The sequence below is a fragment of the Ambystoma mexicanum genome, chromosome 10 (genome assembly GCF_040938575.1).
Source record: "Ambystoma mexicanum isolate Mex_15411 chromosome 10, UKY_AmexF1_1, whole genome shotgun sequence".
In the NCBI taxonomy this organism is placed as follows: domain Eukaryota; kingdom Metazoa; phylum Chordata; class Amphibia; order Caudata; family Ambystomatidae; genus Ambystoma; species Ambystoma mexicanum.
In genome coordinates, this window is record NC_090932.1 from 305,856,696 (window position 1) to 305,882,496 (window position 25,801).

General features: G+C 42.9%; 1 protein-coding gene across 7 annotated transcripts in view; it reads right to left on the reverse strand.

Annotated features, from left to right (window-relative positions):
* The window catches only part of INPP5D (inositol polyphosphate-5-phosphatase D), a 1,036,816-nt gene that overhangs the window by 509,133 nt on the left and 501,882 nt on the right, over positions 1-25,801 (reverse strand). For 6 of the 7 annotated variants that reach the window (XM_069617890.1, XM_069617887.1, XM_069617889.1 and 3 more), the window contains 3 exons: positions 20,627-20,767; positions 19,776-19,863; positions 15,721-15,801 (listed from right to left, as the gene is read on the reverse strand). In XM_069617890.1, the coding sequence (XP_069473991.1) occupies positions 15,721-15,801; positions 19,776-19,863; positions 20,627-20,767 (310 nt within the window). The remainder of the gene's footprint in view (positions 1-15,720; positions 15,802-19,775; positions 19,864-20,626; positions 20,768-25,801) is intronic. The other variant, XM_069617886.1, reaches the window with a different exon arrangement.

The window sequence follows — 25,801 nt, forward strand, 5'->3', positions numbered from 1 at the left end:
GATAACTGTATTATTTAGAATATATTTTTGTGTGACTACATTGAACTTGGATACAATTGGAACATATGGTTTGAATATATGGTTTATCTTTTTACAGCAGTCCCTCATGAAGGTCAATATAGCCCGAAATGCATTGGACAAAGAATAGTTGTTACAACAGGCCTAGCCAAAGATAGTCTTTACAAATAAAGACAACCATTGAAAAATTCATACAAATATCTGGAGTATCAATAGAAAATGAGCATGAAAAATTGAACTGGAGTGTAAAAAGCAAATACAGTGGAATACCACAGAGGTCCTTCCAGCTGTCTGGGATGCCCAACCCAGACTCATTTTTGTCACTGCGTTATGCTTTATTGCACAAGTCAGAAGTACACATCAGTTCATGGCATAAGCCTTCTGTTTAGGGTGAACACCCTCTGGACAATCCTTTTTTGGCAAGCATTCATGGCAACTGACACTCAGAGAATATGCACACCATTCATGTGCAGGGGTCCATGCCTCACGTGCACCATGACATCAACCTTACTGGCAATCACTACACAACCATACAAGATATAACCTATGTTATGGCATAGCATGCCACAATAGCAAATGCCATACATCATGGTATGTCAGAAAATGGCATGCCATGTCATGATATGTAATGTGATGATAAATCATGCCCTATGCCATGCTACATCATGACATGATGATATGACATGGCATGAGATAACATATCGTGGTACCTCACTAAATTACACATTATGCGTTTCATGACAATACATGACATTATGATTTGACATCTTGACATAACACAACATGCCCTGACATAATCACAACATCTGAAATTACTAGACATAACACATCCAGTAAACTATCAGTTTGCCATGCACAGTGAGCACAGAGGCTCACAAACACAGTACACAAGCTTGCCCTGTCATAAATCTATTTACCCTATAAGCAACAATCAGTGCTCAATAATCTAGGCATCTGGCACCCTACAACTCATCATAGTAGCAAAATCAGAGGCATGGCCAGCGTAATGTTATGTTATGTTATGTTATAGAGCATTTACACTGCGTCCTTCACCACCGTAGTGTCACTGTACACAAATGATATCTGGAGTCTAGAACACCCAACTAAACAAGAGGCTGAAACACATGTCTGGGGTTGCTTTTGGTAGTCTTGTTCACAAGAGAATTGCCATAGCATTTCAGTGCTGGACTGCCCATGTGGGCGGGACAAAGACTGATATGCAAATGTAAATTTCCCTTCTGCGAAAGGTACAGTGAGCTAAAGTATGGCTGTGGACTCTCGAGTGGGTACCTTCCCAAAGAACAGGTCATTTAGCTGTGTTTGTGCTTGCAGAGGGGCGCCTATGACTATTATTTCATTGTTTAAGGGACTTAGGTTTAGTCACCCTAAGTTCTAACGTCATCTAGACGTGGACCCCTGGCTCACTGTGCTCAGAGAGACACAGCTCCACCTCACTGATGAGGCCCAACAAGGCTGAAACACGTGGCTGTGGTTGCTGTTGGTACTCTTGTTCAGAAGAGGATTGCTAAAGTATTTCGGTGCTGGACTGTCCATGAGGGCAGGACAAAGACTGATATGCAAATGGATATTTCCCTTCTATGAAAGGTACAGTGAGCTAAAGTGTGGGTGCGGACTCTCGAGTGGGTACCTTCCCAAAGAACAGGTCATTTAGCTGTGTTTGTTCTCACAGAGGGCCGCCTATGACTATTTTCTGATTGTTTAAGGGACTTAGGTTTAGTCACCCTAAGTTACATAGGGTCATCCAGGTGTGGACACATTGCTCACTGTACTCAGAGAAGCACAGCTCCACCTCATTTATGAGGCCCAACAAGGCTGAAACACGTGTCTGGGGTTGCTGTTGGTAGTCTTGTTCAGAAGATGATTGCTATAGCATTTCGGTGCTGTACTGTCCATGAGGGCAGGACAAAGACTGATATGCAAATTGATATTTCCCTTCTGTGAAAGGTACAGTGAGCTAAAGTGTGGGTGCAGACTCTCGAGTGGGTACCTTCCCAAAGAACCGGTCATTTAGCCATGTCCGCCTATGACTGTTTTTCAACTAAACAAGAGTTCACTTATTTCTCTAACCTATACCCACATTATATGTGAACTAACTATAACAATGCTACACCACATAACAACCCTACCAATACAACAGAGCATGCAATTATCAAAATAAAAAGATAACCCACAAGGAGGTCAGGAACAAATAGACACTGGGCATTTGATTGAGCATTTACAAATGATGAGAGATTAGTAGAGCAGGTGGAGAGGTTTATTGAGGAATTTGCCTGGAATGCTTAAAAAGCCACAATAAAATGAGAAATTGCTAGCTATGTTTTGAAACTAAAAGAGTAAAAAATAAATAAAAGACAACAATAAGGGCCTTATTACGACCCTGGCGGTATGGGGGTTAACGGCGCCGGTAGAGTTGCCAGCCCCGTTAACCCCCTACCGCCTCATTATGAGGGCTGCTCGCGGGACCCGCTAAGGACGCCTGGTAAAACCAGGCTTCCTTAGCGGGTCCCGCGAGCAGACCACAATGCTAACAACGGGACCGTCATTAACGGGCCCGTTGTTAGCATCCTCCCCATTCGCATTAAGCCCTATGGGGGCTCAAATGGGAATGGGGATGTACCAGGTGCTGGTTCCTTAAATGGGGAAATACCGGGCCCTCCAAGGTCGGAATGGCCCGGTATTTCCCCATTCAGGGAACCCAGACCCGGTACCCGTTATGGGGGTAGCCATGCGGCACAAAGCGGCGTGGTTACCTCCATGGTCGTAATGAGGCCCTAAGACTCTTCAATAACTATAAAGTTTACATACAGAAGCTTTCACTATGCAATCAGATAATGCAATTTACTTAGGCAATCAATTGAACGCACATCAAACTAAAACACAGTTAGAAAGGAAAGAAACTATTAAGACCATGCAAGCAATATGAGCACAACCCTTACAGGAGGAATATTGGCAATTCAAAATAAAGATAAACAAAACAGTACTAAGATTTGACAAATACGTAATGCACAAGGCAACTTGACTACACAGGATGAAGGAATCAGGACTATATTTGGCAAATTTAAACAAATGTTGGGCCTCATCAGAGGTTAGGCGGTGTCCATTTTCAAATTGCGCCGGGATACGGCCCAACGCTATTAGCATTACCGCAATTCGTTCCGGCGCAATTTGTGCTCGGTCCCGAGTTTGCAGTGGGGGCGGTAAATCTCCATTCCCACTGGGTCCACTGGACCCAATGGGGATGTCTTGCCGATATTAGCGCTGCACTAATAGTGCCGAAAACAGGCAGAAAGGGGAGATTTTTACCTCTAGCAAACAGCTGGGGTCATAAAATTCCCACTTTCCGCCCAACTCGAGATTGGGCAGAGCGGTAAATGCAGCGGTAATAGTGTTACCGCCACATTTTCCTGCTCTGCCCAATTCCTGATGAGGCCCATTATTCTGAATTGTAAAAGGATGGCACACATGCAACAAATAATTTCAAACATTATATAAAGGAAATATCTTTAGCCTGCTTTCAGACATCCCGAAAGCTACATTAATATCTAAAATTACAATGTCAGAATTAGGCAAAGTGATTAGACAAACACCCAATAATATAGCAGTTGAGGAGAATGTAATCTCATGAGAATTGTACGGGACCTTCCAAACAATTTAAATCATTGAAGCTTGAGAGGTTTCAAGAGAATGGGGCCTTAAAGAAATAGCTCTAAATCCTAGCAACAGGCAATATTGACCAATTTCCCAAAAGAAAAACAAGAAGCCCAATTTGAGTGGGTCATACAGACAAAGTTCACACTAAAGTTATGACATACTGATATACAACCACATTTTGTCCAGCAGTGTCCCTTTGATGTGGTATTGTGGTATGGTCTCTTACCTTTCACTTTGTTTTCATTGTCAGAGACAACTCCAACAGATTGTGCATTCATTGCCCCTCACTGAACGATATGCTGTTGGCGATCTGAACCTTACTGCTGTGTCAATAGCATACCACTCTCCTGTTTCTGTGCATCAAGGAACTTTCTGTTTATTGTTTGAAGTTTTGACTGCTGTGTGGTTCCCTGCTGGTTCTCTTAAACAGTTTTGATGGCTTGTTTACTGCACACACTTTCTCATTTTGCTTCACTGAATGTCACTTCTTTCATGCAATGAATGGATTGTTTAGTGATTCTGGCTAAGGTTATGACTCCTTCCAAAGTTGGGTCATTACCTAACCATAGAGAAGTGTGTGCCTTCAGTCCGGTGATCAGCTATGGGACAAAATGTGCACGTGCTCAAAACTCCTTGGAAGCTTGTGACTACGTCTTCAATAGATTTGTGAAAGATTTTCAACTTGCTATAGAATGTCTCTTTTAAGAACCATGTTCATATTTGCATGAAAGCTTTCTTTCCAGCTTGACTCATCCTTCAATATGCTCATAATCACTACCTGGCTGTTGCTGTTAGCAGATACCGTCTCTGGTCTTCTCTGCTTAGGGCATTATAAAATAGAGATCTCTAATGTACTACAGGAACCTTGATTCCATCCAGGTCAATCTCAAATCTTCAAATCCAGGAGCCCTACCTGGTGATTGGAGGAAAAGAAGCAGGCACACTCTCCAAGTTGCAAGTAGATGAACACGTTTTCTTGAGCTCTGCGGAAAGGGGCCAGCTGGGCGCCGTGGCAGGGCAGTGGAGTAAGAAAGTGTAGGATCTTCCACATCACCACTCTGGTGAACCCAATGGAGAAGGGTGCACAAAAGGCAAGGTAAGGTGAGTAGTTTTATTTATTTATTTGTGCAGGTATAAAACGTGCTAAGCCCTGCGGCATCAAGGCGCTGTTACATGACCAGTCACTCACAAGAGAGAATACATTTTTTACATTCAATATTGAGCGACCATCAGTGTTTTTAGTGGTTTCCTTTTACCCACAGGAACAGAGCGAACATTCGGCATTCAACATTTAAGTGAGCATCAATGTTTTTAGTGATTTTTGGAAGGTCCAATAAGAGTGCTCAGCTCGCAGGGTAGGCAGAACTAGGTTCCAATGTTTGGCTGCAAAGGAAGGTAAGCTAGAACCTCCAGCTTTGGCCCGTTTAAATCTGGGCTGCATGAGACAGTGAGCATGGGCGGCCCAGTAGATCTGAATAAGGATGCCTTTGAGATTATGGGCCTCATTACACGTAATGCGGTAAACCATGGTGCCATTAGCACCATGGTTGCCGCCGGTACCATACCGGTATCACCATGGAGAAAAGGGGAATTACCACCCCATTTCAAGGTTGGCGGGCGGTAATTCCCCCTTTCTCCATGGCCCTTCTCCATTCCCATTTTTGCCCCATAAGGCTCAATGGGAATGGGGAAGGAGCTAATTACGGTACCCCAAATTGCGGTACTGTAATTAGCACCAAGGTCCCTTTGCGGGTCCCAACTTTAACGGCTGGTCTACACCAGCTGTTAAGGTCGGGTCCCGCAAAGGGACCTCGTAGTAAGGCGATAAGGGTTTACCAGTACCGGTGCCCTTACCGGTACCGGTAAACCCTTACCGCCTACCGTGTAATGAGGCCCTATATGTGATAGGTAAGGTGGGGCATCGTTGGAACAGCATTTATGCAGGACGGAGAGTGTTTTAAAGAGAATCCGCTCACAAATAGGGAGCCGGTGGGCTTTTTTCTTTGCTGCTGTGATATGTTCAAGTTTAGGGAAGTTCAGTGTTGCACTGAGTGCGCTATTCTGTATAACCTGCACCATCCAAATGTTGTTGTCAATGGTGCATGCGAAAGGGCATTAGAAGCCCTGATTCTATGGTAGCTTGGGCTATTGTAAGGCAGCTAACCGGGGAGAAGAAGGGTCTGGATGAATTTATTACATTTGTCGTGCAGGCGACAGAGGAGGCAATGGCACTTATTGCCGTGATTGAGATAGTGTGGCTTCCAGATAGACTCCTAGCGTCTTCACAAAGGGTGAGTCTGGAATCGAGATGCATCAACGTTAAAGGAAGAGTATTGGGGATCAAGATCAAGTCTCTTGATCACCGGTGGGGGACCCACCAAAAGGATCTCCATCTTATCATTATTCAAGCATAAATGGTGTGTGACCGTCCAGGCTTGGATGGTCATGTAGACAGAGGGTAGGGTGGTGCTGGAGAGGGGGAGTTGGATTTATGTATCATTGTCATAGTTTGTGTACAATATGCCGATTGAGTCTAGAAGGACAAATAGTTTTTTCTGAATATGTTGTGCAGAGTTGGGGATACACAAGATCCTTGAGGTACACCGCAAGTGATGGGTGTGGAGGGGTGTGGGGGGATTTGCTGGCATTGTCTGCAACTACTCTAATGGCTCTATCCCCAAATATGGAGGCAATCCAGGTCGTGGCCTCTGGAGAGAAGTTGGCTGCAGAGGAAAAGTGGCGACCAAGGATTTTGTGGTCCACAAGGTCAAACGCAGCTGATAAATCAAGGAGCAGCAATACAGCAGGCTTCCCTTCATCCCTGATCGCGTCTATCTGTATCTTTAGGTTGAGTAGTGCTGATTCAGTCCTGTGGCCTGGCCGGATACCTGACTGGCACATACCCAAGATATGGTTGGCTTCCAGGCAATGCTGGATTTGCAGATAAGCTGCTTTGACCGGGATTATTAGTAAAAAAGGGACATTTGTGATCAGACAACTGCCTTTTAAACTTATTTCTGCCAATTATGATAGCCTTGCTTCATGTAGCTCTGTAAAATAATGTGGATGGGAAGAGTGTTAGTGGGATACTAAGGAAGGCAGGAAGGAAACCTGTGATGTTCATGAGTGCAGGCCAGAAGCATCTGTTACCTGTATGCAGGTATGAATTCTTCTGTGTTCAGATGGGGTGATCCACTTGGGCGGGTTAGCTCTAAGGGCTGTCTCAGTGCTGAGAAAGTCACAAAGTGTACATTGGAGTGGAGGTGATGACAACAAATGCACAGGGTATGATTTGGTTTTAAGTATGCTAAACCTTGTGGGTCGACTGTTTGGGAATTAACGTTGTGTACTGTTGAAAGATTTTAATAGTGAGAAGTTAGGGAACGATGAGTGAGGTGGCAATGAGGCTTGGGGTCAGTTCTGAAAGACTCGTTTGGGTGTGGTGCTTGAGTTCTTACTTGGTTTCAGAGTATGTGGTCCTATGTTGAGATTCTTAGAAGAGGAGATGCACATCCAGATGAGGTAGGTATAGCAGACCACTATCCATTGTAGATTGTCATTGTTTGGTGACCTACATGCCTGGTCCCTGTATGAGGTGAAACCAAAGGAACCAGTATTTCATAGTGTGTTAATCTTGGTTCACTGCTGTTTATTCCGTTCAGTTAATTGAAGAGCCATGTCTTAAGCATTTTTCTGACGGTCCGGAGGCTCTGTTCCATATGAAGATGCTTAGGTAATGAGTTGCACAATTTGGTAGTCTGTAGGAAGAATAAGGATCCTCCTTGTCTTTTACTGTTGAAGTTTGCAAATGGGACTGGACCTGCATTTCTAAAATTTAAAAAATTCTAACGGTGTGCAGTGCAAGAATGTCCTTGTGAAGGAGACGTGTCCCACCACTCAATGGTAGGTGTAGTGGGTGATGCAGAGGGTTTTGAATTTTCTTAACCCGGTGCCAGTGGAGCATGCGAAATGCAGGGTTCATGTGTTTGAACCTTTTCACCCTGAGGAGTAGTCTGGCTGACGTGTTTTCAACTGTTTGTAGTTTTTTCATGAGGTATTATGGGAGTCTGAGATAGGGGTTATTAGCATATCCTAGTCTTTCAAGGATTTGTGATACCAGCGTCCTGTGTGTGCAGCAGGATAAGTAAGTTATGATTTGTTGTTGAGTGCGGAATTGAAAGAAACTATTTTTGGCAATGGCTCTTACCTGTGGTTAGAGAATGAGAATACTGTCCATTGCAGTTTTGAGATTTCTCACCATGTAGGATAGTATTGGGCATGGGCCCATCTAATTAGGCCAATGGATAGAGGTGGAGTTAGAAAGAACAGCATTGCAAAGCATGAGATCTGTTTTGGTAGGGTTGAGCTTTACTCTGTTTGTTCACATGTGCAAGCCAGGTTTCTAAGTGTGGCGAGTTTATCTTCAGTTTGTAGATTATTTGTGTGTTGTCTGTGTAGTTGTACCTGGTGAGGTCAGATAGACTGATGAGGTCCATGAGGGGTGTCATGTAAACTTTGAAGAGGCAAGATTCTTGGGGTAGCCCATAGGTCAAAGGGTGTCGCTGTGAGCCATATGGGTCATGATTGTGGTTTCTGAGCTGCAAGTGAGGAAGGAGGAGAACCAGCATAGAGATACTCCTTTTATTTCAATGTCACCTTGTCTTTTTTGAAGAATGTAATGGCTAATGTTGTTAAATGCTGCTGAGATGTCGAGAATAATTAGTGGAATGTTCATCTGCATAGCTCATTGTGCAGCATTCATTGGTCTAAGGCATGCTGCACCTGATGAAAACAGTTTTTGTCTCACTAAAAACCCAGAGATGACTTTATCTGATTGTTTCCAGTACTTTTCAGATGGGCAGAGTGTTTGAGATGGGGATGGGGCTTAATATGGGTCAGTGGTCAGGTTTTTGAAGAGTGGCCTTCCATAAAATGACTTCAAAAGTAGCTGGATGCTCCTTGTAGTGGTTGAGTTACTGAAGGAGGATGAAAACAGTGGCATCAGGTCTGGATGATTTGTGATGGGCTTGGATGCATTAGTGGGGGGTACGGATCTTCAGGAGATCATGTTAGGTTGTAGGAGTCAATGGCAGCGAATAGATCCTGTAGACAAAGGAGGCAGAATGAGGTTAGAGAAGGGATGGTTGGTCCCAGAGGTGGTGTCTTCTTTGTAGGGTAAGAAGGTGCTTGGTCTTTACTGTCCAGATGTGCTTGGATTTGTAGAATATTTCTTCCAAAATGCACAGCAATCTGGTTGCATGGATCTTGAGTTGGAGTTGGGGTTGTGTGGCAAGCTACCTGGTCTTTGAATTCTGGGATGATCTTAAATATTTATTTTTGGCTGTAATGTGGTAATTATGTGTGCAGAGAGCATTGCACGTTCACAGGTTATTTTTATTCCAGGTTTTCTCCAGCTTCCAATTGTATTTCTTCATGAGGTTTAGTTTGGAAGTGAGCCATTGAGCAAGTATGTTCTTCTGTGAGTTTTTAAATGTGTTTTTGGTGCAATGCTCTTCAAGGTATAGTAAATCCAGTTATGAAGGTTGTGGAGTTGCTCAACCAGTTTCGTTGCAGCTGGAACCAGTGTAATGGTTGGTTTGCTTGCTTAACATCTTTCCAAAAGAAGGTTAATTTCTACTTACTTTCAAGGTCTGGTCAAGGTCAATGATCTCATGGATGGCTCCATGAGTGGCAGTGAGAAGATTGTTAATGAAATTGAAAGTCAGTCTCTGCAGAGAAGAGGGAACTGGGGAGGAAACCATGATTATTTTCTTGTTGCAGAATATGCCATCCATGTGATTAGCTGTGTGGTGGCACCCTTAACCACTTGTTTGAGATGGAATGCAGTGATATTAGTTGCCAACGGTTGAGTTGTATAAGAAATAAGCTGTTGCTTCTGCCCTTTTTGGGTCAGAACTTGTAATGAGGTCATGTAAATTGTACTGTCCTGGTGAAAATAGAAAATACATTTCTGAAGAGCCTTCTTATGCTTTCCATGGGGGCACCTAATGTGTTGATCTATATGCAGGTTGATCGTTGTCCAATAGGCCATATGGTCACCATGAAACCGGGATTATTCTGGCTGAAGTCATGGTATACCAAGGCTTGTTTGCATATTGTGATGCACTGGTTAATTTGTTGAGTTTGGAAGGAGGAATGAGCTTACCTTGGGCTGTATATGTAAAAAACACCCTGGTAGATCTGGGTGAGCATAGGTTATGGGAACATCTCAAAGATATCACTAAAGTCATGTGTTATCGAGTCAAGAGATCACTTTGAGCAAATGCCAGGAAGGGTATGGAGGAAGCCTGTTTTAGGTTAAATTTGGGCCCAACCTATTTAAGGTGTAAACAGAAATTTGGTTATGAATGTTATTGTGATATTGTTAATCCCCCTTTTGCCTGTTCTCTGTTTCTTAACTTTAGGATAGGTACACTTAGGGTGGCTACCTTTACCAAAATCTGGGTTCCCACTGGAACAGGTATTTGTCCTCTCTGTGATGTGCAGGAGGAGACCATTATACATTTCCTCTTTCTTTGCCTACGACTTAGAGTATTGTGGGGCCTTTATTTGAAATCTTTATTGAGATCAGCCTACAGCTGCACTGTTGCAGAAGCATTAGCATTATGTAAACGAATAAAAATTTAAATATAGTCTATCGGGTAGACAAATGTATCCATCGAGCTTGGTTATTAAGACCCAGAGAGTAGTAATAGACTAATGCTGTCATCAATGAGATGGTTTTGTCTTCATTATCCTCCTGGGCCTAGCTGGGCTTTTGGCCAGTCCTGGTTTGTCATGCTTGAAAAGGCGACAAATGAATATTATCGTTTTAACAGATGGGAGCTGCAAGTATTCTCCCCTCCAGTGTTGTATGACTACCTGATGATTTTAGATCTGCTGAATTAAGTATTATTGAATTGGATGTATTTTTATAATTTGTATTGTCTACCTGATAATATTAAATTATTGTATTTTCTTTTATTATTGTAAGTGTTTTTCTGTGTCTTATATTGCTTAGTACTGAATAAAAGCAAATGATTATGATATAAGTTGCAAGGGTTTGTGTGATGGGGTTGCCTTCTTTCTTGAACCACATGTTGAGTTCTCCAAGTATTACCAAATATTGGTGATCTGTTGATAGATTGGTGGCCACATCTGCGAGTTTGTCAGCAAAGACTGGGCTATAGAATGGCATTCTATTTATGTAAAGAAAGCTTAGAGGTGAGATGTGTGAGATCGAGCAGACAAGGGAGAGTGATTCACAGTCTGTGAGATGGAGGGCACTGAGTTTTGATAGAATCTCTGTGGACCAGCACTATTCCCTCTCTCTCCTATTAGCATGATTTGTACATTTGATATTGCTGCCTGATGGTATACTTTTGTGGATGACTGACAAATGATCAACAGAGAGACAGGTTTCCATAATGAAAAGTAGATCTATTTGATTCTGAGAGAGGAGGTAAAAAATGTTAGAAATGTTTTTGGCGAATGACAGTGCGATGATCAAGGTGCATCTCGTACCGCCATTCCGTGGTAGTTATTAGTGGTGGGAGGATGGTTTGTGGGTCATTTGTTGTTGTTTTCATTGGCTTCACTTACTTCCTGGTTAAGGCTTTCAGATTCCAGGAGGCTGAGTACGTTCTTATTGAGATCGAGAATGTCATTCTGGCATCCTTGAGGGGTGGTTATGGCTGTTGTAAGTTGTCTTGTGATGAAGGATGTAATAGACAATTGCTCTTGCAGATGTGGTTACATAGATTGGTTGCTTGGTGGAGTGAGTAAAAGGGAGGATGTTGGTTTAGAGTTATGACCTGTTTCCCTGTTTATTGTTTCTGTCTGTGATCTGGTGGTTGCTTGTATATTTATTTTGAGTATGTGTTTCAGGATGTATCTGAATATGAAGGTTGTTAAGGTTCAGCTGAGGTGTGGAAGTATAATTCGTTTTGTATCTCTTGTTTTTTTGTGTGTTTTAAAGTACCAGTTAGTTAGAACACTATCATTGAATGTGACAGTGAGATAATTCAAGAGGTTAATTAATATTAATTTTCCTGGTTTCAAAATCCTTGGGTTGCTCTTTGGATTAATCTAGCTATGCAATGCATTTACTAGGAGCACAATGAGTTAATCTATCCATGCATAGGATAAACTAGCAGTACAGTTATTTAACAATGAGATATTGTAGATATGTCTTGGATTCCCAGACGGTACTATAAATTAATCAAACTATGCAATGGATTCCCTGTTGGCAAAAATGAGTTAATTTAGCCATGCACTGGATTTATTAGTAGTACAATTAGTAGAACAGTGAATTAATTCTAGCAAGGTCATGGGTTCACATGCATTCTAATAATTAGACCGATTAATTAGTCACAATTATGCAGTGTTTGCACTGGTAGCACAATTAGGGTGACAATTAACTAATTCAGTTTTACAATCAGTTAATTGACGGCACAGTGAATGGAACAACGTGTTCACCTGGCTATGCAATGGATTCATAGGTAGCACAGTGAATTAATGCAGTTTTGCAAAGGATTCACTGGTAAAATAATGGATAGAACAATGATTGAATCTACTAGGGGTAGATCCATTGTGTGGAACCTTATGAATTCTATGATTTTCAGCAAGTTTGGCACTGTCACGTGGCATAGTTTTGAGCGTCAGTGTATTTTCGTTTTGTTTCCTCCTCGCAAGCTCTAGAGGAAAGGCCCTTGTGAGGGCTTCACTTTTGCTTGGTTACCCCAGTAACCAGGCAGTGTCAGGTCTCCTTTCGGAGAGATTTTGTCCCGGCTCCATAACTCGCATTTGGAGTCAGTTCTTCCTTTGAGTTAAAAGGAAGAGACCTTGTGAAGATTCTTGCACATGCAGTGCAGTGAAAGCAGCAGGTGCAAGATGTGAGCATGCAGCGCAGTGACAAGTTTTAGCACCCTGGAGACATTTTGACATGAACATCTAGCGCAGGAAGCATGGAGACAGAAAACAAATTCTGTTTAACTGTTTGATCAACACTACAGAATCTTCAGCACAAGAACCAGCTAGTCAGAAGTACAGTTGAACCCAGTTCTGAATAAAAAAAGGAATCTCAGTAAAAGATTAAAGAAACCAATTTAGCAAGCAAGTTGCTCTTCAAGAAAAATGGTCAGCAAAGTAAAGTCAAGGTTTAGTTCTTTGGTGAAATTATATTAAAGAATTTGAAACTCAAATTTACACATGGTGTAATTTTAATTCCATTAGGTACTAGCAGAGGAATATTCGGGTACTGAGTGCTCTAAGTAAATGGAGGGGTAGGAAAGAAGGGAAGGTGAGAGAATGTGTTGCATCTAATTTTGTATATCACTCTTTTTTCTTACCCCCTGCAGATTTCCTTGTGAATTGAAGTTGGGAGTCTGATTTTGTATTTTATCCACTTCCCCTTTCCCTCAGAGGAGCAGCAGGCTCAGCTGTTTTCTGACTTAGTTGAGTGCGCCACGCCCTTGCGGGTCTGCAGCATTTGGCAGCTTCTGCAGATGGCTCTTGACTATGCCTGACAACTGGTAGCACAATGAATGAACAAACAATTATTTTAGGAGTCAACTGGTTTGCCTTGTAGCACAATTCATTATTCTAGCTGTACAATGTGTTAATTAGTGGTGCAATGAATTAAACTCACTGTCATCTGTGTTCATTGGTCACACAATGAATGATCAATGAATTAATCTAACATTGCAATGTGTACACTGATAGTAACATGAATTTATCTATCTATGGAATGTGCTTCCTGGTGGAACAATGAAGGAACAATTAATTAATCTAGCTATGCAATGTTTTAACTGATGGCCCAATTCATGGACAATTGATTAATCTAGCTACACACTGTGTTCACAGGTAGCACAATGAACCAATTTAACTTTTAAATGTGTTTAATGGATGCACAATGAATGAATATTAAACTAATTTAGTTGTGAACTGGATTAAATGGTAGCACAATGAATAGGTCTAGCTACACAATGGGCCTCATTACACGGATGGCGAGAACCATGGCGCTATTAGCGCCATGGTTCATGCCGGTAAAATACCGGCACCGCCTTGGCGGAAAGGGGAATTACCGCCCCATTCCAAGGTTGGCGGGGCGGTAATTCCCCCTTCCACCATTGCCCTTCCCCATTCCCATTTTTGCCCCATAGGGCTCAATGGGAATGGGGAAGGCGCTAATTACGGTACCGCAAATTGCGGTACCGTAATTAGCTCCCTGGGTCCCTTTGCGGGTTGGTTTTTAACACCTGCAAAAAGCAGCTGTTAAATCCCCCAACCCGCAAAGGGACCTCGTAGTAAGGCGGTAAGGATTTACCGGTACCGGTATTTTACCGGTACCGGTAAATCCTTACCGCCATCCGTGTAATGAGGCCCAATGTGTTTTCTGGTAGCACAACGGGATTGGTGGTTAAACTGGTGATTAAGAGCCTCTGCTCTTTGTCAGATGCCTGGGTAAAGGCTTCCCTGGAAGGATTGTGTTCATGGGATTGTTAGAGTCACGTGGCCCATTCACTGGGCTAATCAGGGTTGTTGGAAGGCAGAGGCAAGAGATCATGCTGAGGGCTTGTGAGGAGGGGGATCGAAGGCCTAAAACATTGCACAGATTACGACCTAAAAGCCAAAAAGGATTGTCAGGGAAATAGAGTAACCACTCACCAGCTGAATCTTCCTTTAACATGGCAACTCTTCATGTGTAAGGAATGAGACGCTCAGAACTCTGGAGGAAGACATCTCACCTTTATTTCTATGAGTAATAATGTTCACAGCACCAAATCGTTATCAGAGCTCATGCTCACATTGTCTGCTTGCTGTTGTTCATTCTTTAACAGAACACAATGCAGGTTGCAGTTTTGCAGTGCCTCCTCAAATCCAAGGTTAGACAAACAAATGCACAAAGGGCAAGTGTTGGCAAGGAATGACGACAATAAGGACACTACATCCTTGTTTTACGCAGGGTAGCATTACCACAGCAACACTAAGTAGGACATCACACTAATGACAACCATTGTCAAACCAATATGCATGTATCTTTTATATGTAGAGGGAATTAATTATTTGTAGAGCACCCACAGGACAAAAAAGGCTTATACGCACTCCCCCACGTTTGCACTAAAAGATGTATTGACTTGGCCAATGTTTATGATTGTAGATTTGCCTTTAAAGAACATTAACAATGCCTTCGCTTTATAATACCTTTGAATCCATGTTCTTTGCATTAGACACTGCTGGTTTCCTCCTGCAAATCATGTACAAATTCCCCGTAGAATTGATAACAAATGGTTGAGCAGAAATGGTTCAATGGTTGGTCAGTATTATGAGAATAAAATGAGTTCCCTAACTTTGAAATTCATGAAAACCATGCTCTATGTACACTGAAGAGAAATATCACATGCTGCTTTAGCAAAAGAGATGCATACCTCACCCACACGAGCAGCATAACACTTTTTAATGGAAACAGTGACACCCAGGGGCGGGTCTGAGGGGGGGACAATTGATTTTGCAGGAGGTCCAAATACACCTTATAAGCCTTCTACGGAAAGCTGATGTCCAAGGGGCGGTGCAACATGTTTTTGCCCTTAAACATTCTTGTAGAAAACTAGGAAAATACTAATTCATGTTATGATTCTTTTTCAAACGTTAGCATTTTATTAAAATGCAACATTTTCTGAGCAAACCATGCAATCTTTTCTAGAAATATAATGAAAACATAACCTAACAGAGGCTACAGAAGAGTATTTGATACCTCTGATCATTATACTACAAATGCTTCTCACTTGACCCTCCACCCTGCAATTGGCTGCTTGTAGGGGTTGTAGCTCACACATTAAGCATGTGGTTCAGGTATTGGTGTCAACCTGCACTTCACAGTGCACTTGTGGAAGACATTTGGTAGCCTCAGTGCAAGCTCGGGAAGGAGGCAGTCTCTATACTGGAGAGGTATTGCAACGCCCATGCCTTTTAATGTCCCAGTTCCTCCATGTAACACTGGATTCATTCAATCTAGCCACCATCACCCACCTTTTCTTCAATCACAGAGAGGAGAGAGACCATCTGGTTCAGCTTCGACAGCATAGCGGGCACGGTAGAATCGAAAGACTGCTGTAAACATTCAGAGGGGAAGAGAGTCACTGAATCAGAAATGGAACTAGAAAAGCATCTTTGATTGATTCCTGGGGGAAAGATTGATAGAACAATATTACAGCAATGAAAGCAGCTCAGGCAATCTGGAAAGTAGGAGACAGATGGGTAAGAAAATCAAAATAGGATGGATGAAAATACTATCTTTTGTAGCACATCTTTGACATTGCACAAGTGATCCAGCCTCTGTATTGACCATGCCACCATACTCTCAGAGGTTAGAGTAAGGGACCGGTAGCCCACAACAGGAACTCAAACGTGCCAAGCCACACCTCGCAGGAAACCAATAGAGGCCGCTTCCGACAAACCCTACAGCAGGAAGACAAGCAACCTGGATATGTTTCCATTCACTAAGGACTGTTCTATGTAGGACTGTGATCAAGACTGATTTGCACATGGTTGTTCCCCTTCTGTAATGGGCCAGAAAAGTTGAAAACAATTAAATCGAATACCATCCAGATGAATTGTAAGTGTTCGAGAAATGTTTGCTCAAGCATTTTCTTCCATGACATTCTGATTTTCTCAAGTAGTGCACGTAATGTCCTATATGAGATTTACAAGAGAACAAGTTGGCAAAGCTAATCACTCCCCCACATGTCTGTAAATAGACATTTTCAGTCTATATAATGAACAAGGTAATGATAGGGAGGGCTGAAAGGAAACAGTGATGGTAAAAGGTGTGGGTCAGTGGTTCAAACATGTGGAAACTAATCCAAAGACCTTGAACACAAATATCAGTTTTGTCACATAGATTCTTTGTACAAATCTTGACTACTCAATGTAGATCACTTTAATGGTGACCATCTTTTATTAACTTAATATTGCTATTTTGCATATGTGAGCTTACCTAAATATAGAAATAATGCAATATTTTCTTGTTTTTCTTTTTTTTCCAAATAAAAGAAAACTTTTAGGGGTTCATCACAACTTGGGCTGTATATCTCTGGTAAGTCCACTGGGCTACTGCCCAACGCAAATAGTGTTACCGCAACTCGGTCTGGCGATATTAGCGCGGGATCCTGAGTTGCGGCAAGGCTGTAAATCCATTTCATTCAGAGTCCATAGGACTATGTGGGGCACTTCCGACACATTTACCGCAGCGCAAATTGCTCCCCGATAAATGCGCCAAAAATGGGTGGATCGTCGGCAGATTTACCTCCAGCTCAAAACTGGGGGTGACTCTCCCAACTTTCCGCCCAAACTTGGGATTGAGCGGAGCGGTAATACCACTGTGTTTTTAGCGCTCTGCCCAACCCGTGATGAGGCCCTTAGTCTTTGCAAAATCATGGAACATCTTGGTTTGTCATGAGGGTATCCTCCAAAGCCCTGCCTAGCTTATGTTATTTTACTGGGATTTATACCACACTCTCCTGCCATTTGCATGTTCTCTGGGCACTCTTGTAGATCTGAAAAAGAGGGGTGTGGGTTAGGCTTGAGTGGGGAAATGCAAGAGAGCTTTGCTGTTGTGTTGATGCATGCAGATAAGAAGCTCCCTAAGTTTTGCAAGCTGTTCTGCTTTTAGGTGTCCGGAGTTGTGAGTCCATACCGTCTTTGATGTCCAGATGGAAGCCTTGCATGACCCAGCACTAGGATGCATTGGCCAGGACTCTGATATGTACTTTGGTTGAAAAAGTGTTGTGTTCTGTTGCTTGAGGTCTGTTGTGAGCATTATTTAATTGTCATGTGTGATTGGCTTTGTTGGTATGTGTATAGTGTTTTTGAGCATAGGGGTCGAGAATGGTAGTGTGGGGAGGTTGGTGGAGGGCCAAGTGGGTAACTTGGAGCATCCATCTTGTGTGGCCATGGCAACGTCTCATTAGGGGTGCCCCTTGGGCAATGTTTCGGTAGTTGTGCCCTTCTGGTAAAGTAAATGTGGCTGGTATTTTGGCCAATAGTCAAAGTGCAGTGACTGGTCCTGGATGAGAGTGGGGGAGCACAGGGAGGACTGGAACACATAGAGCATGCACCAGTTGGAATCATGAAGACAGAGGGTGAGGGTAATTTCTCAGGAGAGAGCAGAGATCATCAAAAGGTCTAACATGTCAACAGCCTGGTCTCCTGCCCTCCACACCACTGGCCTCTGCAGACTTTTTTCACTTCACCACTTTTTCTACCTTAGAAAAAATGCCCACCATAACTTTACATGCAGAATCCTCCCCAACACTCTGTTATCCTCAAGCACTCCATCTCATCTCTATACCAGGAATCTCATAACTTGCCAAGTTTTTGACAATGACTATCCATCCACATCCCTGAAGCCCCTACTCCTCCCCCTTTAAAGAACTTTAATGTAAATGTAGTTCTTCAAACGTTTTTGAGACCATTTTATACAAACTCTAGATTTTTGTAAAACTAGATTTGGGAATCTATATTGTTAGATTCAAGATTTCTAACTCAAGATGTTGACTGTAACTCTTTTCAAGCAGTCCGTGCAATCTCACGTTTGTTGGTTTCTCTCTTACCTTTAATTTGGAATAAATGTTTTTGAGTTTTCCTCCCACCTTACTTGAATTTAAAATGTTAAACTGTTTAATCAGTGCTTGAGCAAAGGTGGTTTCCATAAAATCAAATGATAATAAACATACAATAATACCAATGTAAATGGAAATTGTAAGAACAGATCATGATTACCAAAACACGGTACATTGGCCAAAACAAGTTACAGACAACAAAAAACCTTTTTCATATAGAGGGAACAGCACAAATCAATGTAGAGAGAGATAGGAGAGAGTGTTCCAGATAAGACGTACAGCAAGATGAATTTGACTAGCAGACCAGAGTGCGCAAGACGGAACACAAACATACAGTAAAACACATAAGAGGATATAAGTTCATGAAAACATTTGAAAACAATAAAAAGACAACAACATTTTAGGAAGACTTGAAAAGAGATCCTTTTGAGGAAGATGAAGAGCCGATATAAATGGGCCATGGGATGAGGCATTAACATCAATTTGATAGAATAAGTGAACAAAGTTATGGACATTGACGAAGAATGGAAGTGAGAAAGTATGAGCACCGAGGCAAGAACATTAGGAACTAGAAAAGTGAGTAAAGTGCAGATTTTTCAAATATTATAGATTTCATGTGGACTGATTTGAGTCAGCACACATGTGTGTCAAGAAAATCTAAAAGTAGAGTTACGTACAGAGGTAGAAAGCGAAAGTGGGACAAAAGAGCACTACAGTATCAGGGCTGGACAGGCATGCATTTTGTTGGTAAGTATGAATGTAAATGATTCAGATAGGGGCAGCAATGAGATATCCAGTTCTTATCTGAGCAAAGACATTTAGAAATAGCTTTGTGTGTGTATTGGTGAAAGAAGACAGAGATACAAATGTATTACTCGTCGACAGAGAATTAACAGAACAGACTAAGAGGTCATGATAGAAGCCAGAGGAGTAATGTAGATAAAAAAGCGGCGCAACCAACGTGCAGATTCCTGAGGAACACCAGCGTACACTAACCCCACCTTGTACGTGAAGTACCAGCCACGGCCACGTGCATGCATACACACACACACACACACACCCAGCCCCCCTATACAGGGGGATTATCTTATGGGGGGCTTTAGGATCAGGTTGGGCATAGATGGTTCTGTGATCAGAGTATTGGTCTGAATTGAGTCCTGATAATCCATGCTGGTGTTTCACGGCACCTCATACCAGCAGTGACAGCACCAAAACCACAATAAATGACAGTTCATCTAACAGAGGTGGAAAGAGATGCCGTGACGTGCACAAGAATATTCCAAGCATAGACAGTGGCCATGGAGGGTGTGATTAGAAAGACAGAACACCTGGCCCATTGCCCATGTCAACCACCCCATTGAGTCTAGAAGCACTTCACTGACTCTGACTAGTGAGTTCAGCACATCAGAAGCGAACCATTCGGAGTCGTAGTTGACGGCCATATGAAGGTGTATGGAAACTCACGTGAGATCGCTGGCGATATGCAGGAGAGAGTTGCTGGTCGAAGAGCTTCTGTAAGGATTCCAATGTGGGCAGGGTACGGGCCATCTCACTGGGAAAACACAGTTGCTCCAGTCAAAAGATCAGTAGAATGTACAAAAGACAAACTACTTGAAAAAATAATAGTCCATAGTTACCTCCCAGAGGAGTAATCTCACAAATATTGAAGGGCAGTCCTTAGTTCTTGGTCATAAAGGGTTAGTAATGAAAGGTGAACATGGTGCCCAATGGGTCCTCAGTAAGAATTTTGTAACAGGTAAATCACCTCGACCTCATGCTCATGTGTGGGTTTCACCATGATAGGAGCTCAACAAGATCTCAGGGGCATATGTAACAACACCATGCCAGGGCATCATTTAGTCCCAAATGTCACATATATGTACACCATGACAGAATAATCACACAGGCCCCAGGGTTATTTGTGAGGATCAGCCTCAGGGGATTAGCCAGACTCTGGTGTTCAATATGAGATACTTAATGGCACAGTATGACCCAAACGTGGGTCAGACATCATAAATCATTAGCAGGAGGTTCAGCCTGATGGCACGGCAGCCACAAGCATTCAATGACAGATTATTGCTTGCGCCTGGATGAGGAGTCTGTTCTCAGCTACACGTCATGATCCATACCCCTATTTAATGGTCAGGAATTAGTGGCAACATATCCCTCCTGACCCAATATTTAACAGTAGTGTACATCTGGTTAGTTGTTAGTGACAGTAGTGCCTGCCAATGCTGGCGTTAGACATGGAGAGTAGCGTGCAAGTAGCATAGCTCAATACACGTTTCCCTTTGTACGTGCTGCTGGATCCTTACCTATGCAACCCCTTGCAGAGAGACGTGAGCAGCTTCCTCAGCTGTGTAAGGTTCCCGCTGCCTGTCTTCACCATCTCTAGGTCGCAGAGGATGTGGAGTCGAAGGTACTCCTGGATGGCCTTCAGCTGCTCTTCTGGGACACTATGAGGCACAAAATTGCAGTGAAGAAGATCTAGTTTTTCCAAAGTGACCTTAAGGTTGAAACTAACAATCCCCCCTTGGCCAGGGTCACCAATAACATCACATGCCAAATGGAGTGCATATGTGGCCTCACAACAACAACAGGTGCTCTCGCCTCAGATCACATGCTGGGTAATGTGAGAGGTAAGTAATGTGAGGCAGACAACTGCTTGTAGTTTTCTCAATACTTGACATTTTATTTCAAAGAAAAAGTACAAATAAAACCTAACTAAGCCTACTCTACCAGGGAATTCCCTACCTCTTCTAGGATATAGGGGAAAACTTCTAGCATAGGCAAAACTGTCCCTCAATCTAAACAACAAAACAAAGCATGAACAACATTAATGAAAGATGACCAAATACCCAGTGTCTGGCATGACTTCTACTTGTGCTGGGTAGATTTCGTTCCCCCAGGAATGTCAATTTCTTACAGGAAATAAAAATAAAGTTCTAAGTCAGTTTGTACAAAGTTCCAAAGAAACAAAAGTTCACCCAAACAAAAATCCACTGGTAACAGTTGCTTCCTCGGTTGTTGAAAGTATCCTCTTTACAAGCTCCACAAAGAACACAGTACCAATGGCAATCCTGGATAGCCTCCTTCCAGGACAGAATGGAAAAAGTCTAAACAAAAGTAGTACTTCAACTTGAAAACAATTTTTCTTTTGTAACCTCTGCAGTGTTGTGAATACAATTTGTCAGGATGCTTCTTCTCAGGAGGTCAACAATTTTCACTGTGAAAGCAGGCTCCTTTGCCTCACAGTCTACTACTGCTTCACCTTCATTCAACTGGAAATATTCTGACAAAATTAAAAACAACCACAGTTCCACTGCAACTTGCTTTAAAATTGTATTAGGCAACTTCATACAAGACTTCTCGACCTCTACAGGTTGGCAAGGCACTATTCTCTGTATATTATAAGAAAGGGCAGCCGCTTTGCCTTTTCTTTCAGTCTTGCAGCTACCACGAACATCTGTCTGAGCTCTTGGACTGCTTTTCTCTTTCCGCTTCACCAGTCTCAGCTTCACAGATTCTTAATGAGTTCTTTTAACAAGCATCCGACTGCTTTCCCCAGCTTTAGATACACCAGTAGTTACCCCAAAGCTGTACTGCCATTCTTCCAGCCTTGGATAACCTTGTCACTCTTGCATCAGTGGACCTTGGGTTTATAACAGCTTCACCAACTTCAAAACCACGGTGTTCAGTTCTTAATAGGGCTGGGTTAACCTTAAGAAGGCTATCTATTGGCTTGGGTAATGTATGTTCTTTCCGTGACTTCAACAACTTCTGCAATTATTAAAACGTTTGTTCTGGGTGTTACAAGATTCAAGTTTCCCTTCAGAAACTGATTTAGGTATGAGCTATCTTCTTTTGATGAAGAACTCCAACTTATAAACGTGCGTTCCCTTTTAATTCAGGCAGCATTCAGCTTTAACACGTACGGCGAAACACAAAAATCTTATATGCAACCTTTCCTTGATGAAATGGTCTTGTAACACTTTGGGAAAATCAACTACAGCTTCTTAAACCATTATGTATAACATACTCCAACTTAATAGGAGACACGCAACCTCTCCAGTAATGACTATTGTATAACAATGGAAAAAGGAAAGATTTCTTATTACGTGAGCACTTTGCTTAACACTGAACAAGCGCATGCTACAATTCCCTTTGTTAATCAGGACTTTCCAGAAGAGCGAACGATTTTACTCGCTTTAACTTCTACGCAAGTATGAACTATGCTGGTTACCGTTACTGGCAAGGTATTTTAAGTGATTCGGAGTAGGGAGCTTCACTTACTGGCTCCGAAATCACAATGGTTGCGGTCTGCTTCCACCTCCTGACTTTCTGACTTCTACTACTGCTGCTACAGGCTCTCTTGGAACCCACACGCCGCCACAGCATGGGTGTCTCCTATCGGCTTCGATAAGGGAGATTCTCCTTCTCTCCAGCTTCCCTCGGCTTTCTTCTGCACACAGGCCTCGGCTAAATGCACTGCTTCAGCTTTACATTCGAAGCAATCAGGCGCAACTGGAAAGACTGCCAGTTGCTTCCTGTCTCTTCCAATGCAGCCACAGCCAAACAGGGTTTGTGAGCACACGACCAACTCAGAGCCTGCAGGTGAAATCTGCTCTTCCTTCGCTCGGGCGTCCCTCTGTGGTCACGCTTCTGAGTGAAATGCCAGCCTTGTGCTCTGTCTTTTATTCTGCCACTGCTGCCGACCTTCCAGCTTCTGCTCCAGCTTCTTTCTGTTGCTCCTTACTGCATCAGCCTTTTTTGCTCCTCAGGTGGGTCAACTGGCTTCAGGTGCAGACCCTTCATCTTCATTGCCGGACCCTGCCAAAGGCTGTAATTGCATGTCCTCTACATTCCCCTTCAGCCCTCTTCTTCATCAAAGCCCATGGGGGATTCTGGGACGTGTAGTTCTTTTTAGGGAAATTGGGTTTTCCTACTTTTTCATTATTGTTAAAAAGGATTTTACTCCCCCTGATATTGTTAGAAGAGAGATTGTGGGGTTTACAATTTTTAGAGACAGATGGGACATGAAGGGCCACATTTCCTTCATCCCTTTTGATACACCTTTGGCATTGGAGAGGATATATAATTTTAGGGAGGCAAAAGACATGTTCTTCAAATATGGATTACACCCTGGAAGTTTATCTTTTCATCTTTAGCAGGAGGTTGAGATATTTTAAATTGACAATAAGGCAATTCCTCCTTTAACCCAATGCCAGGAGTATCCCTCTCCAAGGAGAAATACTGTGTCTCACCCTGTGAAATCACCCCACTACCCTGGGCCTTGTCTCCACCCAGGTAATCCTACCGCAGTCAGTACACCACCCCCAGGATTGGGATCAGGAAGTGTCTGCCATCTCCTGTCCACCTGGGGGGAGACTTTAGGCGGGGTTTTAGTGGGGGATCCACAGGATTCTCCACAGTAACCTCTGCATTGGAGGATTTTACATATGAGAAGAATGCTTTCTGGAATTCACCTGGTCCCACTGCTTTGGAGACACAGATTCCTTATATCTACTGTAGGGTATGTGGTCTGGACTGCACTATACAGATCGGAAAGCATCAACATTGCATTAATTAAAAAAGATATAACCCTGGCACAATGCAAAATCACATTAATGATGGCCTCCCTTCATTAAGTTCATGTACATAGTAATGGGGAAAGTACAGATAACATACTTCCTTGCAGGTGGAGGTTCCTGTCACCTGAGACATGGGTGATTGGACATAGAGAAAGTCAGCAAGCAATGGGAAGGGTGATATGAGAGAAGCAGGGAGAGCAGAAAGGCTGGGCGGTATTATAAGCACCCAGAGAGAGATAAAGGAAAAGGAGACTGATTCTAGGAAAGAAAGAGACAGAAGAAAGTGATAGAAATACAGGTATAGAGACTGAGTAAAGTCAAACTGATGATGACCAGAGACACACTGATATTGACAAGTTGGCATAGAGAGAATTAGAGGCCGGGAAGGAGAGAGATACAGGTAAGATATAGAAACACAGGAAATGAGTGAGAGATGGTTAGAGAGATAGACAAAGAATACATTGAAACATTGTGGACAGAGATGAAAGAGTGAGAAGGATGCTTGTAAGCAGATAGACTAAAAGGATAATAAGACATATGTTGGAAGACAGAGATAGAGACTGGAAAATTGTTTGAAAGAAACGTGGTGAGTGAGAAGTTATGTCTAAAGAATAAAATAATCCAAGGATGTATTTATTGTGTATTTATAATGTATCTATACACAATGTGTTTCAAAGCACAACAAGGCAAGGGGGACAGTGATAACAAGACAAAATGTCCTACTATCCGTGATATTCGGATTGTGCAAGTGCAATAATGAGAAGTGCGGGGGAGATAAAAGGGGGGAGTGCTGGTCAGGCGCAAGGGCCCGAGGGTTAAGCGAGTGTCGAAGGAGGCCACGAGTAAAGAGCCAGGTAAATGCAGAGAGTGCAGGGGAAAGGAGGTCCACGAGCTAAGTGCAAGGAGCGGGTCTGGAAGGGATCAAGGGCTGTAGGCCCAGCCAGGCTAGTGCAGGGGTAGGGGGCCCAGAAAGGCAAGTGCAGGTTGTGGCGGGTAAGTCAGGGGACACCAAGTGCAGGGGTAGATTGGTTGGGGAGGGCCTGGTGCCCTGTAACAATCTGAAGGAACCAGGCAGCCAGTCAAAAGGCAGCGGGGGACATTAGCAGAGGATGAAGAGAGGGAAGGAGGAATAATCTTTTTAATTCATTTTGGGGCTCACATGATGGCTCAACAAACTGTATTTTCTACTGAGTGGTGAGGAAGGGGTGACCATGGGGGCTGCATAGCACCACCCGGTATGTGATGTAAGGTAAGGAGTGGGTCCTCCAGGATTTCCAGCCCATCACTAGCCTAGGAAATCACACTTCCCCACTGGACACCAAGGGACCCCAGACCAGGTATAAAAGGTACCTTGGGTAAAAGAGGGACCCTGAAAGAGAAAAGGACCAGTACAAGTGCCAATGATCTCAGATTAGAAATAAGGAACATCATTTGACACCCAAGAGAGAAGGGTATATGATTTGATGTCAGAGAAGTCAAGAACAACTCCTAAGTTGCACTTTTCATATACTGATGTCCCTTACATTCTAGGGTTTCATCATAAAATGCAGTTACCCTGTCTCTTTAAGAAGCCTGCAGAACCACTAAGGATTTATTCACTCTGTCACTTCCCCCCCCCGGAATCATATGACTAACATCCTTAAAAATAGACCAGTGTAGGAAACCCCTAAATGCCCAGAACTCCATTCTACATCAAACACCATTGAAATTACAGTACTGCTTTGGAAAATAGACATGTGAAGCACCAATCCTGCACTCAACATTCCTTAGTCATTGGGGTTTGCCAAGTGCTTTAATTTCAAGAAATGCAACCTGGACACATGGATCCTGCAAGGAAGCTAAAAGGCACGGGTTACCACAATGTATATGTATACGTGCCAATTGTTCATCAGAGCTATG